Raw genomic sequence first — 14,013 nt, 5'->3', positions numbered from 1 at the left:
TGATGAGCAAGGCAGAAAACAGCACTCCTCCATAGCCTCTGCATCAGCTCCTGCCTCTAGGTTCCTGCCCTATATGTGTTCATGCCTTGGCTTCCCTCGGTGGACTGTGATGTAGGATATGTAACCCAAATAAACCCTTTCCTTCCCAAGTTACTTTTGATTATGTTATTTCATCACGGCAATGACAACCCTAAGACGGGGCTGGAGCGAAGGCTCAGAGGTTGGGAGCACTGGCTGCTCTTCCAGAGGCCCAGGTTCAATTCCCAGCACCCACATGATAGTTCATAATCATCCATACTGAGATTCTGTCTTCTTCTGGCTTGCAGGCAGAACACTCTATACATAATAAATAAATCTTTTAAAAAATATAACCCTAAGGCAGTATATTTTCCTTTATATAGGATGTGTTTTTCTTGAATGTGTGTAGCTCAAATGATTTAAAAATTTCTGGTTTGTTTATTTACTTTTAATTATTTATTTATTTGTTCATTTATTGTTTGTATTCTTTGGTGTTTTCTTGCAAGTGTATTTGAATGAAGGTGTCAGATCCCCTGGAACTGGACTTATAGACAGTTGTGAACTGCCGTATGGGTGCTGGGAATTGAACCCAGGTCCTTTGGAAGACCAGCCATTGCTCTTAGCCACTGAGCCATCTCTCTCACCCTCGATTGCTTGCTTTTTAAAACAAATATTATTAAATTGTCTTTGGAGCCTCTCCTGGAACTAGCTCTTGTAGACCAGGCTGGCCTCAAACTCACAGAGATCCACCTGCCTCTGCCTCCTGAGTGCTGGGATTAAAGGCGTGCACCACCACCGCCCGGCAAATTGACTTATTTGTGAAGTGGGAGACATGTGTGGAGATCAGAGCGTGGAAATTGCTTCTCTCTGTTCACCATTTGGACCAGGGATCAAACCCAGGTGTGTCAAGCTTGGTGTAGTAAGGGCTTGGACCTGTTCAGCCATCTTGCTGGCCCTGCATTGATTTTTACAAGAATATATTTAAACATCCCTGTGAACAGTAGAGTTCAGTTATTTGATTGGATGTTACTTTTCCTTTCTTTAGGTTTGTTTCTTTTGTTTTTTACTAGAATTTCATGTAGCCCGGGGTGGTCTTAGACTCACTATACAGCCAGCATTACCTTGAATGTCTGCTCCCTCCCTCTACTTCTCCAGTATTGGGGTTATAGGCATTTGCCATCATTCTTGATTTTATGCATGGATTGAACCCAGTGCTTTTTATATTCCAGGCAATTTTTTTTTTTTTTTTAGTTTTTCGAGACAGGGTTTCTCTGTAGCTTTGGAGCCTGTCCTGGAACTAGCTCTTGTAGACCAGGCTGGCCTCGAACTCACAGAGATCCGCCTGCCTCTGCCTCCCGAGTGCTAGGATTAAAGGCATGCGCCACCACCGCCCGGCTCCAGGCAAGTTTTTTATCTTCTGAGCCACATCTCTAGCCTTGTTTTACATGACATTTTAAATGATCTATAATTTAGTTATTTTTCTTTTTTAGTTTATATGCATGTCTGTGTGAGGATGTCGGATCTTGGAGTCACAGACAGTTGCGAGCTGCCATGTGGGTGCTGGGAATTGAACTCTGGGTGAGCAGCCAGTGTGCTTACCCACTGAGCTAGCTCTCTGTCCCCATGATCTGTAGTTTAAAAACAAAAATACAAAACAAGAGAAAAATCTTCTGTTGACAAACGGCCTCCGTCAATCATCTTCCAAGCCAGTTGTGCCACACAGCTCCTTAGTGTGTTCTGTTGAAACTTTAACTTGTACAGTTTATAAGTAAGATTTTTAGAGCTTAGTAGTTATTCCATTAGAGAGAACGTCTGTCATTTTCTTCTTGCACCTTGACGTCTGAACAGTATGAGAGGATGTGAGTGCAGCCCAGTGACAGCGCGCCTGCCCAGCGTCTCTGCGCCAGGGCTCTGGGTTCAGTCTCCAACTCTGGAGAGAGGGAGAGACAGAGGAAGAGGGAGAGGAGAAAGGGGAGGAAAGAGGCTGCTCGATTTATGAATTTAATACATAAATCTGAAATAAGATAAGAACAAAAACTAGTACTCAGATGCCAGAAGCAGGCACAAGAATGCCCTTAGGGTTTCAGCCTTTGGCAGCTTTATTTTTTCTGGTTTTTGACTTAAGTTTACACTACTTTGACTGTATGTGTTAATCATATTTAGTATAAAATTGCAAATGTATAAAATTGATCAGGAACTCCAAATTCTTTTGGTATTTTGTTATCTTAAAAATGGATTAGGAGGGGGCTAGAAAGATTGCTTAATGTTTAAGAGCACAGGCTGCTCTTATAAAGGACCTGTGTTTGATTCCCAGCACCTACATGGTGGCTCACAACCCCTGTGACTCTAGTTCCAGGGGATTCTGTGCCCTCGTCTGACCTCTGTGGGTGCTGCACAGGTGTAGTGTACACCATACCTACAGGTAAAAACATTCATATACATAAAATAAAGATTAAAAATAAATATTTTTTAAAATTGTCTCCAACACCCAGCCCCCCCAAAAAAAGGAACTGGAGAGATGGCTCAGAGGTTAAGAGCACTAACTGTTCTTCCAGAGGTCCTGAGTTCAAGTCCCAGCAACCACATGATTGCTCGTAACTTTCTGTGCTCAGAACACTATATCTGTAATAAATCTTTTTAAAAAATGATTGGGGTAGGGGGCTGGAGAGATGGCTTAGCGGTTAAGAGCACTGATTGCTCTTCCAGAGGTCCTGAGTTCAATTCCCAGCAACCACATGGTGGCTCACAATCACCCATAATGAGATCTGGTGCTCTCTTCTGGCCAACAGGCAGGATACTGCATAAATAAATAAATATATTTAAAAAAAAAAATGATTGGGGCCTGGAGAGATGGCTCAGTGGTTAAGAGCACTGGCTGTTCTTCCAGAGGTCCTGAGTTCAATTCCCAACACCCACATGGCGACTCAAAACTGTCTGCAACCTTCATACCAATGCACATAAAATAAATAAAAAAAAATGATTGTCAGTCTTGTGGAGGACCTCAGTTCAGTTCTCAGTACCCATATGAACCATCTGTACCTCTGCTTCTAGGGGTTCAGCACCCCACACCCACATCTAAGATAGCAGTAATGAAAGTGGATTAAGCGCATGTTAACGAGTCTGTCTGTTGTTTTGCAGCTTTAACTGCTTATACTTACCTCACCATTTTTGATCTTTTTAGGTAAGTTTTTTAAATATCCTTTAAAATTTAAAGACAACAAACAAGAATTTACTACACTGATTTATTTACTAACCTATCTTTGCTTAAAGGAAAGTAACTAGCTAAATAAGTAGATTTATCATAGAAATGGACAACACAAATGACAGCACCCAGTGGTGTAACAAGAAAACATTGCCCCTTCTAACAACAGGAAGTGAACACCCAGGCATAAACTTAGGATGCACACACGCTGAATATAACAGAAGCCGGGCGGTGGTGGCGTGCGCCTCTAGTCCCTGCGCTTGGGAGGCAGAGGCAGGCAGATGTCTTTGAGGTTTTGGCCAGGCTGGTCTACAGAGTGAGCTCCAGCACAGAGAAACCCTGTCTCAAAAACAACAACAGCAAAAAAAGAAAAAAAAAATCCAAAAACAAACATAAAAATTACAAATCATGTACTTAAAATCACACACACACACACACACACACAAAAAAAAAAACAAACCTGGACACTGGCTTAGTAGTTAAGAGCCTGTGTTCTTCTTCCAGAAGACCCAAGTTAGGTTCCCCTAGTACCACGTCAGGTGATTTACAATGGCCTGAAACAACAGCTTCAGCAGGCTCTGGTGTCTTTGGTCACCTGTGTTCAAGTGCACACACAAATACACATTAATTATAAGAAAACTTTAAAATCACACAATTCTCCAAATTGAGTTACCTTTGACAAACTTAATGTTTCCAGTAGTCTCCCTTATCCATGGTTTTACCAACTGCAGTCTGGAAATCTAAGTGGAGAATCCAGAAATAAGCTATTTCTTCACAGGCTTTGCATTGCATGCTATTCTGAGCAGCGTAGTGAACTCTGGCACTGTCCTGACTCGCCCAGCCCAGGGCATGAATCATCTCTGTGTGCAGTTTGCACACACTGTAGACCTGCCTGTTAGTCACTCAGTCTGTCTTCTGTTATCACGTGGTGCTCAGGTAGCCCTGACATAAGGACACAATGCTACATCCACTCCATCCTGGCTAGGTTTATGTCAGCTAATACAAGCTAGAGTCATTTGGGAAGTGGGGCTCTCAGTTAAGAAAATGCCTCAACCGGGTATTCGTGACTCACACCTTTAATCCTAGCACTCAGGAAGCAAAAGCAGATGGATCTCTGTGAGTCTGAGGTCAGCCTGGTCTACAGAGCAAGTTTCTGTTTTGAAAAACAAAGAAAGAAAGAAAAAAAAGAAAATACCTTTATATGATTTGCCCGTTGGCAAGTCTGTAACTCGTGATTGATGTGGGAGGGTTCCACATTGTTAGTGCCACCCCTGGGCAGATGGTTTTGGGGTTTATAAGAAAGCAGACTGAGCAAGCTTAGACTATGAAGAACCATCCAGTAAGCAGTACCCTCCATGGCCTCTGCATCAGTCCCGCCTCCAGGTTTCTCTGCCCTGCCTGAGTTCCGTCTTGACTTCCTTCAGGGATGGACTGTGACCTGAGAGCTCTGAGCTGAGATAAACCCTTTCCTCCCCAGATGTCTATGGCCATGGTGTCCTAACCACGCACAGTGCCTATGCCCTTTACCTGCCTCATCTCTCATGGACACTGTGGCAGCATGCACCATAAGGAGTGGGAGATGGCCCAGACTCAGTAAGGAGCCTGCCACATAGATGAACTGTGGATTGAAGTTCTGTGTAGCTGACTTAGTGTGAGACAATTTCTTTCGCTCAGTCTTCACTTTAAAGCTGTTGTCATCCAGAGAAGCATGTGTTAGGAGGATCAATAAGGTTAACTAGGAATTATAATTTGTGATTAACCTACTATATATGAATAGTTCTCAACAACCAAGGGATTCTAAAGACTTAATTTGTTGGAAAACTAGAAAGAGGGTTCTGTGCTTGCTACTCTTGCTGTGACCCAAGTAAGCTGCTAGCAGTCACGTCAGGTGGCTCATAACCACTTGTGTCCTCAGCTCTAGAAGATCCAACACTATCTTCTGGCCTCCACTGCACCTGCAGGCAAATGCACGTACGTGTGTGTGTATATGTGTGTGTGTGTGCGTGCGCGCTCGTGTGCATCCACACACAGAGTAAAATAAACCCTTATTGTAAACAACTACTTCATAGGCCAACCTAGTCTACATAGGGAGTTTTAGGACAGAGAGTTATACAGAGAAACCCTGTCTCAAAAAAACCAAAACAAACAAAAGCCCCACTGTCTTTCTGTCCTTTTTCTAATGTTCTAATGCAAAGTTTGTTTTCCTTTAGTCTAATAACATGTTTGATAAGCTACTGGGTAATGATGAGGAAGCCTAGCCCTGTCTACTCATTTGGGTAAGTCCAGATCATTTTATTTTCTGCTAAGTTTCTGCTTAAAATAATAATTTTTGGCCGGGCGGTGGTGGCCAAATCCCAGCACTTATGGAGGCAGAGGCAGGCGGATCTCTGTGAGTTCGAGACCAGCCTGGTCTACAAGAGCTAGTTCCAGGACAGGCTCCAAAACCACAGAGAAACCCTGTCTCAAAAAATCAAAAAAAAAAAAAAAAAAAAATAATAATAATAATTTTTGTTAAAATAATAATGGTAGAGTGCTGGCTATAGTATTTCTGGAAGATAGAAATAAATGTCACCTGCTTAGTGACATGGTGATAGTGAACGTACGTAAGAAATATTTTCTAGGAAGAGTCTAGAAATGACATATAATGAAAATAAAAATATTCAGTTGTTTTATATTTTATGAAAGAAATACTAACAAATTCATCTCAGTAAGCTCTTTAATATTTTTGAATGATATGAAGAATTTTAACAAGTGAATTTTATAAGTGCAATGATATATTTCAATATTTTGCATTGATGGAGATAGATTTCTGTTGTAAGACTTTGGATTTATCAGGGAGCTAACAAAACTGTGAAGCTTCTGTTTCTATGGTTATGGGACTCACTGAGAGTTGAAAGATGTGCTTTTTCTAATGGAGAGGGCTCTGACTGTGTTAGAAAGCATGAAGGCACCCTCGTAATGACTCGTGCTATTATTCTTATGTTGCAATGACAAAATACCGCAAAACAACTTGGCAAAGGAAGGAGTTGTTCCGGCTCACTATTTGAGAGTTCAGTTCATGGTCTCTTGGCCATGCGAGGCTGAGCACAGCATCATCGTTGTGGAGAGGACAGGAGAAGACAGCTGTTCCTTGGAGGACAGAAAGCAGAGCAAAGAGGCATACAGGAAGTGACCAGATCACAGGGCATGACGCGCACTGTTTCCTCTAGCTAGTCCCCATCTCTTCCCTTTGCCACCTTCCAGTTAGGACTCCCGAATTATGACCGTCAAGGCACCAGTGCATTAATTACTTTAGAGCCCTCGTTTTCTAATTATTTCTGGAAACACCGCCACAGACTCACCCAAGGTGTGCTTTGCTAGTCTTGTAGGTGTTTCTTTATTCAGTCAAGGTGAGCCAGTACAGTACTTAAGGTTTAATAGAAATCACACGGATAGTAATGTCCAGTACAGAATGGGTCGGGTAAGTGTTAGCTCTTATGATAATGGTTATTTCCACAAAAAATAATGGCCATAAATGGTTACAGAATCAGGTATAAAATAGATACTGTTGTTCCAGTTTTCATTGTTGCATTGTCTTTGGGAGCTTGTTTGCAGGTGCTATGGAGGGGGTATAGAAAGTCTATGCCCTTGATTGAAGAACATCTCTCTTGTGTGGGGGAAGATGGTCCTTTTCTGCATAGCTTTGGGAAGGACACACATGAGCAAGCAACCTGACAGTCAGGAAGGTGGAGATGTCACAACCAGATCATCTTTATCCACTGTGTCAATACACTCATCTACAATTCCTGTAGTCCAGGAGCTGGCTACCATTAGGCTGCTCATACATGTACTGAGCCAGTAAATATTTGAATGTATATATGTTCTAGGAAAACTGGTTTATTAATTGAGGGATTTTGACATTCAAACTAATTATCTGATTTCAGGTTTGAAAGATTAGAAGTCCTGGCTGTGTTTGCGTCTACTGTCTTGGCACAGTTGGGAGCTCTCTTTATACTAAAAGAAAGGTACATTTTTGTGTGTATTATGATCAGCCTCACCTGTGACAGTTGGAAATATGCGAGACTCCAGTGACGGTTTGAGTGACATGCAGATTGTAATGGACAGTGCTGGAGCTCCGATAGGACAAGTTCTTCTTCCAGACCCCTTCTCTTTTTTCAGATTCCTTCTTTTCCACCTCTAGTTTTTTTGTGGTAGCACTAAATTCAGTCATGGGTTGGACTTCCTCAGCGGCCCGTTGAAGTGGGCTTGGTAGAAGAATGTTGACATTGCACATTGAGTAAAACCTACCTGCTAATCTCCTGGCACCATCTCCACTAAACATACTAAGAGATTTGTATGAACTTTGGGGTGGGTTAACTATGTATTTATAATATGGAACCATGTTTTTAATATGGATGTTTAGGTTTATAACTTACAGAACTTACTTGATATATATTTTTTTCTTTTAGTGCAGAACGTTTTTTGGAGCAGCCTGAGATACACACGTAAGCTGGGTTATTTATTTATTTATTTATTTATTTATTTATTTATTTATTTATTTATTTATTTATTGCAGCCATGAGGCTTAATCTCAGTCACGGGGCTTCATGTATTTTACCACTGACGCACATCTCCAACCAAAGATTTTTATTTGGGGTGTAATTTACTGTTATTTCTAATCCTAGTTACTAGTTGCTCCGTTATTACTTTGTCCAGCGTCAGAGTTCAGAGGATGGCTGTGTGTCTTATCACTTACATCTCAGGAAGAGAACCTCCAAATCCCAACTTTCCCTTTTGCCTTTAACAGTCCCCAGACCCTGAGCTTTATAATGGCATAGGAAGGATTTTGTAACATCAGGCCTAGGTCAGCACACTAAACCAGCTCCCGCAAGTGTTCTATCATTTAACACTTAACCCCCAGAACTTTCCGTGTGACCTTTAGAAAAGATTGCATTTTCCGCCCACTGCTCACCAACTCTGTGGGCTCTTGCTAGTTAGTTGAGGAACATCTGACTCGCCTAGCGTGTTGGCCCGAGTTCCCTTAAGAGGCCCATCAGGTCCTGTGTAAGTGGAGCAGCAGCAAATAAGGCGCAAGCTCTGTTTCTAGAAACAAGTTTGGATTCTGGTGTGCGGACCGGTACAGCCATCCCTCTCCCTGCCCTCTCCCCTGTTTTCCACATGCTGAAGTTACAGACCGGAATTACCTGTCAAAGAATTCGAGGTGAATGTTTTCTTCTTTTTTAGGGGAAGATTATTAGTTGGTACTTTTGTGGCTCTTTCTTTCAACCTGTTCACGATGCTTTCTATTCGGAATAAGCCTTTTGCTTATGTCTCTGAAGGTATGTCTTTGGTTTAGTTTACTGTTTATTAGAAAATCTATTGGGCTTCTTTTTGTTTGTTTGTTTTGTTTTGTTTTTCGAGACATGGTTTCTCTGTGTAGCCTTGGCTGTCCTGGAATTCACTCTGTAGACCAGGCTGGCCACAAACTCACAGAGATCCGCCTGCCTCTGCTTCCCGAATATTGGGATTAAATGCATGTGCCACCACTGCCCATCCTTGTAACCTTTTAAAAAATATATTTACTCTTTGTGGGGAGGGCTGCATGACATGACACGAAGGTCAGAGAACAACCAGGGGAATCAGTTCCTTCATTCCATCACGTGGCTCTCAAGGCTCACACTCAGGTCATCAGGCTGAGCCGTCTTGCCGTCCCTCCCTAAAGCTACATTGAATGTACCAGCCATGTGTCAAGTCCTCTAATTCTTTTGACTGTGTGTGGAAGTTGAGACTGCTTTAGACTTAGTGTTTGGTCAAGACAAGGGAAGCAGCTGTAGCTGTGAAGAGAGTCATTGCCCTTTGTCATGTTACATGGACACTGCAAACTCGAACTTGTTTTTCTAGTAATGGTTTATTCTTCTATAGAGATAACTTAAGTATTTTCTCCTTAAAGCTGCTAGTACGAGCTGGCTTCAAGAGCATGTGGCAGACCTTAGTCGAAGGTAAGATGTTGTGGAACTTTCTGGCTTTCATCCCCAGAGGTGTTTCTATCCGGAAGCTCAGGTTTGCAGCTGAAATCAACTGCATGAGCTGCTCTCAGTTCAGTTCTCATTCTCTCTAACCCATGGCGCAGAAGAATTCCCTACAGTGGCAGATCTTTGTGCCCGAGTCCTCTTCGCGCTGTAAGATGTAAAATCCACCTTATCTGTAACAATGTTTGTATTGATAGTGCGTGAATTCTTCTAACGAATACTCTGTCTGGTCTTTCACAGTTTGTGTGGCATTATCCCAGGACTCAGCAGTATCTTCCTGCCCCGTATGAATCCATTTGTCCTGATTGACCTTGCTGGGGCGTTTGCTCTGTGTATAACATACATGCTGATTGAAATTAAGTGAGTATATTGTATTACTATCAGGTGTGCTTTTGACTCCTGGGACCTGCTTTTTAAGGACATTGACAAGGTGGATTTGGGGCTAGGCTTCTAGCAGTTTTGCTAATTCCCTGTGCAACTTGGTCAGGCCTTATCCTCAAGTGTTTCCATCTGAAAAAATAAGGGAAACAGGCGTCAGTATTCCTCACCACAGTTTATAATGAGAGCCAGAAAATGATTGAATTCCTCCTGCTGGCATGACGGGCAAACAGCAGGAGGAGGGCTGTCTAGGTCAGAGCTGCTGTTGCTGCTGAGAGGGAGAAAGGCAAACAGGCCAGAACAGGCAGCTTCAAAATAAAACTAAAGCCTTTTAAAAATAGACATTACAGCTGCCTTTAGATCAACATTTTACAGCTCAGTTGTCTGACTGACTTACCCTTTAGGCAGTGGTGTGTATTGTAATGGCTTCTTAGTTGTTATGATCTTTTTTATATATTTTTTAAAAAGTCACAGGCAATTACGTTTTTATACTTACATTGAGTTCCAAGGCGTTAGCTCCCTGACTCCTGGTCGTGTTTCCGCACCTGAGCATCCTGGCCCATCAGTGGAACCTCTTTCTGACATTTTCTGTGTGAGTCGACTGTCAGCTGTCAACTCTTCCCAGTGCAGTGCAGTGCACACGTTCTTTTCTCTTCTAGTATTTGTTTGTTTGGGTGCCAGCATCTGGGTGCATGCCTCCTGCCTTGCTGAAGCCGGATCCCTCACATCTGCTGCATGCCCCAGACTTGCTAGCCCATCGGCTTCTGGGGCTGCTCCTATCCCTGCCTCCCGTCTCACTGTGGGAACTCTGGGATTACAGTGCAGATGCAGATCACCACATCCAGCTTGTTACAAGAGCTTTAGTGAGCCGGCTCAGCATCAGGCCTGAGAGGCAAAGCGCTGAAACTCACTGAGCCACCTCCCTAGTCCTGATGTGCTGGGATTTTATTCTCACTGTGAGCGTTTTTATAACATATAGTTAAGTGCATTCACGCTTTTGTACAGTCATCATCCCTCACTGAAATTGTATGCCCGTTCCAATAATACCTCCCTATTTTCCCTTCTCAGAATCCCTGGTAACCACCATTCTACATTTGGCTTCTCATTTTAACTACGATATAAGTAAAGTCATACAATCATGTTTTTGTGGCTGGCTTGTGTTTCATATAGCAATGTTTTCACAGGTCATCATGTTGGATATATCTGCATTTCCTTTCTTTTTGAGGCTTAATCCCACACTTTGTTTACCCATTCATCTGCCAGTAACATTTGGATTGATCCCACCTTTTCTCTGCTGAGAATAATGGCACTGTGGACTGAGGTATACAGTCACCATTTCAGTCCCTGCTTGCAGTCTGGCGGTGTCTACCCAGAAGTAGACTCGCTGTAGCATGTGTGTATTGTAAGAACTTCAATGCATTCTTCAGGGCCTGCTATATCTCCATCTTTGCCGTGTCTTCCTCAAGCCAGGTCTAACTGATCATCACGCATACTCAGTCTTTTCTTTCTTTCTTTCTTTTTTCTTTTTTTGGAAGCAGGGTTTCTCTGTGTAGCTTTGGAGCCTGTCCTGGAACCAGGGAACCAGGCTGGCCTCAAACTCACAGAGATCCACCTGTCTGATTAAAGATGTGCGCCACCACTGCCCAGCCAGTATTTTCTTAATGTGCTTTTGTCTCCTCTGCTATTTTGCTGCTATTTAAAGCCGTTGTCATCATCGCTGTCTTTACTTCTGTTTTCGCTCTCACCCATCTCTATAGTCATTTTCCATGTTACCACTTATATCGTCACCATCTCTTCCGATAACTGGCAGGATTTTCCACTTGCAGATCCCTGTGTTTGTAAAACTTTAAGGCTTTTAGCTTTGGCTCCTGTACAATCAACCTTCTCTGTAAACCTTACCAGCCAGCACCCGTCTAGACCTGTGTCTGTGTCTGCATCATGGGCTTCATCCCCTTGCCCATGTTGCTTTCACTTTTGGAATATCTCCTCCCATCATTTTGTTCATTTCTGAAAGCTCAACTTCTCATTTGTTTATTTAATGTAAGGATATTTTGTCTGCATGCATGTCTTCACAGTGTATGTGCCTAGTGCCCATAGAAGCCAGAATGGTTTTGGATGCCCTGGGAGTGGAATTGCAGACGTTGTGAGTGTTGGAAATGGTCTCTGGGAAAGCCACAATTGCCTTTAACTGCGGAGCCATCTCTCTAGCCCTGAATTAGGGCCACCCTGGTAGCCTCATTGCTCACTCTGTGTGTCAGTAATGTCCTATAGAGACTCAGGCTTGGTCATTACTGTTACTTTGTTACTTTATTTATTGGGTTTTTACGATAAGGCCTCATGTAGCCCAGGGTGACCTGGGGCTTAGTACTTAGTACATAGCCAAGGCTGGCCATGTGTGGATCCTCTTGCTTTTACCTCCCTAATGTTGGTCTGTGCCATGACCACTTTGAGACTTCTCTAACACACACAGTGCGACACTGTAGCTTTTATCTGTGTACTCTTGCTCGTCTACAGCAGAAATTGTGTCTTATTCCTGTTTCTATCTCCCCCCCCCAATAAGGGGACATAAATGTGTCCAGTTTTGTTGTTTTTTTTTTTGTTGTTGTTGTTGTTTTTGTTTGGTTTAGCTTTGGTTTGGTTTGTTTTTTTTTTTTTTTTGGTTTTTTCGAGACAGGGTTTCTCTGTGGCTTTGGAGCCTGTCCTGGAACTAGCTCTGTAGACCAGGCTGGTCTCGAACTCACAGAGATTCACCTCCCAAGTGCTGGGATTAAAGGCGTGCGCCACCACCGCCCGGCTAGCTTTGGTTTTTTGAAACAGGGTTTCTCTGTAGCTTTGGAGCCTGTCCTGGAACTAGCTCTTGTAGACCAGGCTGGCCTCAAACTCACAGAGATCTACCTGCTTCTGCCTTCTGAGTGCTGGGATTAAAGGCATGTGCCCCCACCTCCTTTAGAATTTGAAACATTGATGCACTATAATCCTTCAGCTATAATGTCACTGTAACAGATTCCTGGGAAACTGAAATTTTCTGTTTGTTTTGCCTTTTTTAATTCAAGGTTTCTCTGTGTAGCCCTGGCTGTCCTAGAACTTGCTCTGTAGACCAGGCTGCCCTTGAACTTAGAGTTCTGCCTGCCCCTCCCTTTTAATGGTTGAGATTCAAACTGCGGGTCATCACACCCAACTCAGTACTAAGTTCTTAACGCAAGAATTTCTGAGAGCAAATGGGTGGAATCATTGATGAAAGTCATTTATCCCTGAATGAGAAATTAGTGGTTGAAGTCTTTGTTTCAGGTCTGCGGTCTTTCTGGTGTGGGGTCCATCGAAGTGGAGAGTGCTGCAAGGCTCGCTTAGCTCAGCGTCTCCCTGCACACTCATTGACGTTATTATTTTCCCACTAAACTTTGAGAGGCAGGGATTCTTAAAGCTGACTCTTTGGGGATTGTTTGGATTTTTTTTCCTCTTAAGTTCTTTCTTGACAGTAGTAGCTGTTGTGATTTTTTAAAAATTATTTTGTTTTTGATAATTACTGTTAGTTATCAATTGTAAGATGAACTATACATTTAAGATGGAGAGTTGTTTTTCCTTGCAGTAATTACTTTGCTGTAGACACCGCATCTGCAATAGCCATTGCCCTGATGACCTTCGGCACCATGTATCCCATGAGTGTGTACAGTGGGAAAGTCCTTCTCCAGGTGAGGCTCTTGTCGGCATCGCGTGTTCTCTTACCAGGTAGAAACCTGGCATGTGTACTAGCAGATAAATATAAATATTTAAAATATTAAAGAGTGAAGAGCTGTGTTAGCAGCCAAGTCACACAGTAATTTCTGAAACTCGTTTAGCAGAAATTGGTTGGGATTTCATTGCTCTGTAATATTTTAGGCTCACATTCTTCTGTGTTCCTGTGGCATGCGATCATGAATTTACAATTACTTGCCTCTAATTGAATTTTAAACGAAAGCAATATTATTGAGTATTTTTTAAGAGACTTAATTTCTTTGGGTAAATAGGCTCTGGGTTTTATACATAGTCTAGTTTTTGTTTTGTTTTTCAAGACAGGGTTTCTCTAGGCCCTGACCATCCTGAACTCACTATGTAGACTATGCTGGTATTGAACTCAGATCCTCCTGCCTCTGCCTCCAAGTGGTGGGATTGAAGACGTGCGCCACCAGTGCCCATCTACCATTGATTTTTTTATTTCCCGTCATTGGATGGTGTGCACCTGAGCATCTGTCTGTGTGTGCAGCTTGTGCAGGGAGGAGCCCTCAGATATCAGAAGAGAGCTCAGGTCCCCTGGAACAAGAGTTAGGGGCAATCGAGATCTTCCAGTTAGGGAACCAAACTGGTCCTTTTGTTTTGTTTGTGGTTTTTTGAGACAAGGTCTTCCTTCATTTCCTTAGCAGCCCTGGAACT

The 14,013-nt window shown here is 42.7% G+C and overlaps 1 protein-coding gene across 1 annotated transcript in view; it reads left to right on the top strand.

Moving 5' to 3' along the window:
• The window catches only part of Slc30a6 (solute carrier family 30 member 6), a 28,433-nt gene that overhangs the window by 8,655 nt on the left and 5,765 nt on the right, over positions 1-14,013 (top strand). Inside the window, exons 4-11 of the mRNA XM_057769375.1 lie at positions 3,157-3,199; positions 5,431-5,496; positions 7,144-7,224; positions 7,669-7,704; positions 8,444-8,538; positions 9,150-9,198; positions 9,469-9,588; positions 13,193-13,295. Coding sequence (XP_057625358.1) covers positions 3,157-3,199; positions 5,431-5,496; positions 7,144-7,224; positions 7,669-7,704; positions 8,444-8,538; positions 9,150-9,198; positions 9,469-9,588; positions 13,193-13,295 — 593 coding nt within the window. The remainder of the gene's footprint in view (positions 1-3,156; positions 3,200-5,430; positions 5,497-7,143; positions 7,225-7,668; positions 7,705-8,443; positions 8,539-9,149; positions 9,199-9,468; positions 9,589-13,192; positions 13,296-14,013) is intronic.

Source organism: Chionomys nivalis, chromosome 1 (genome assembly GCF_950005125.1).
Source record: "Chionomys nivalis chromosome 1, mChiNiv1.1, whole genome shotgun sequence".
NCBI lineage: Eukaryota > Metazoa > Chordata > Mammalia > Rodentia > Cricetidae > Chionomys > Chionomys nivalis.
The sequence above is the reverse complement of the archived record's forward strand: the minus strand, read 5'-3'. Positions and strand labels throughout refer to the sequence as shown.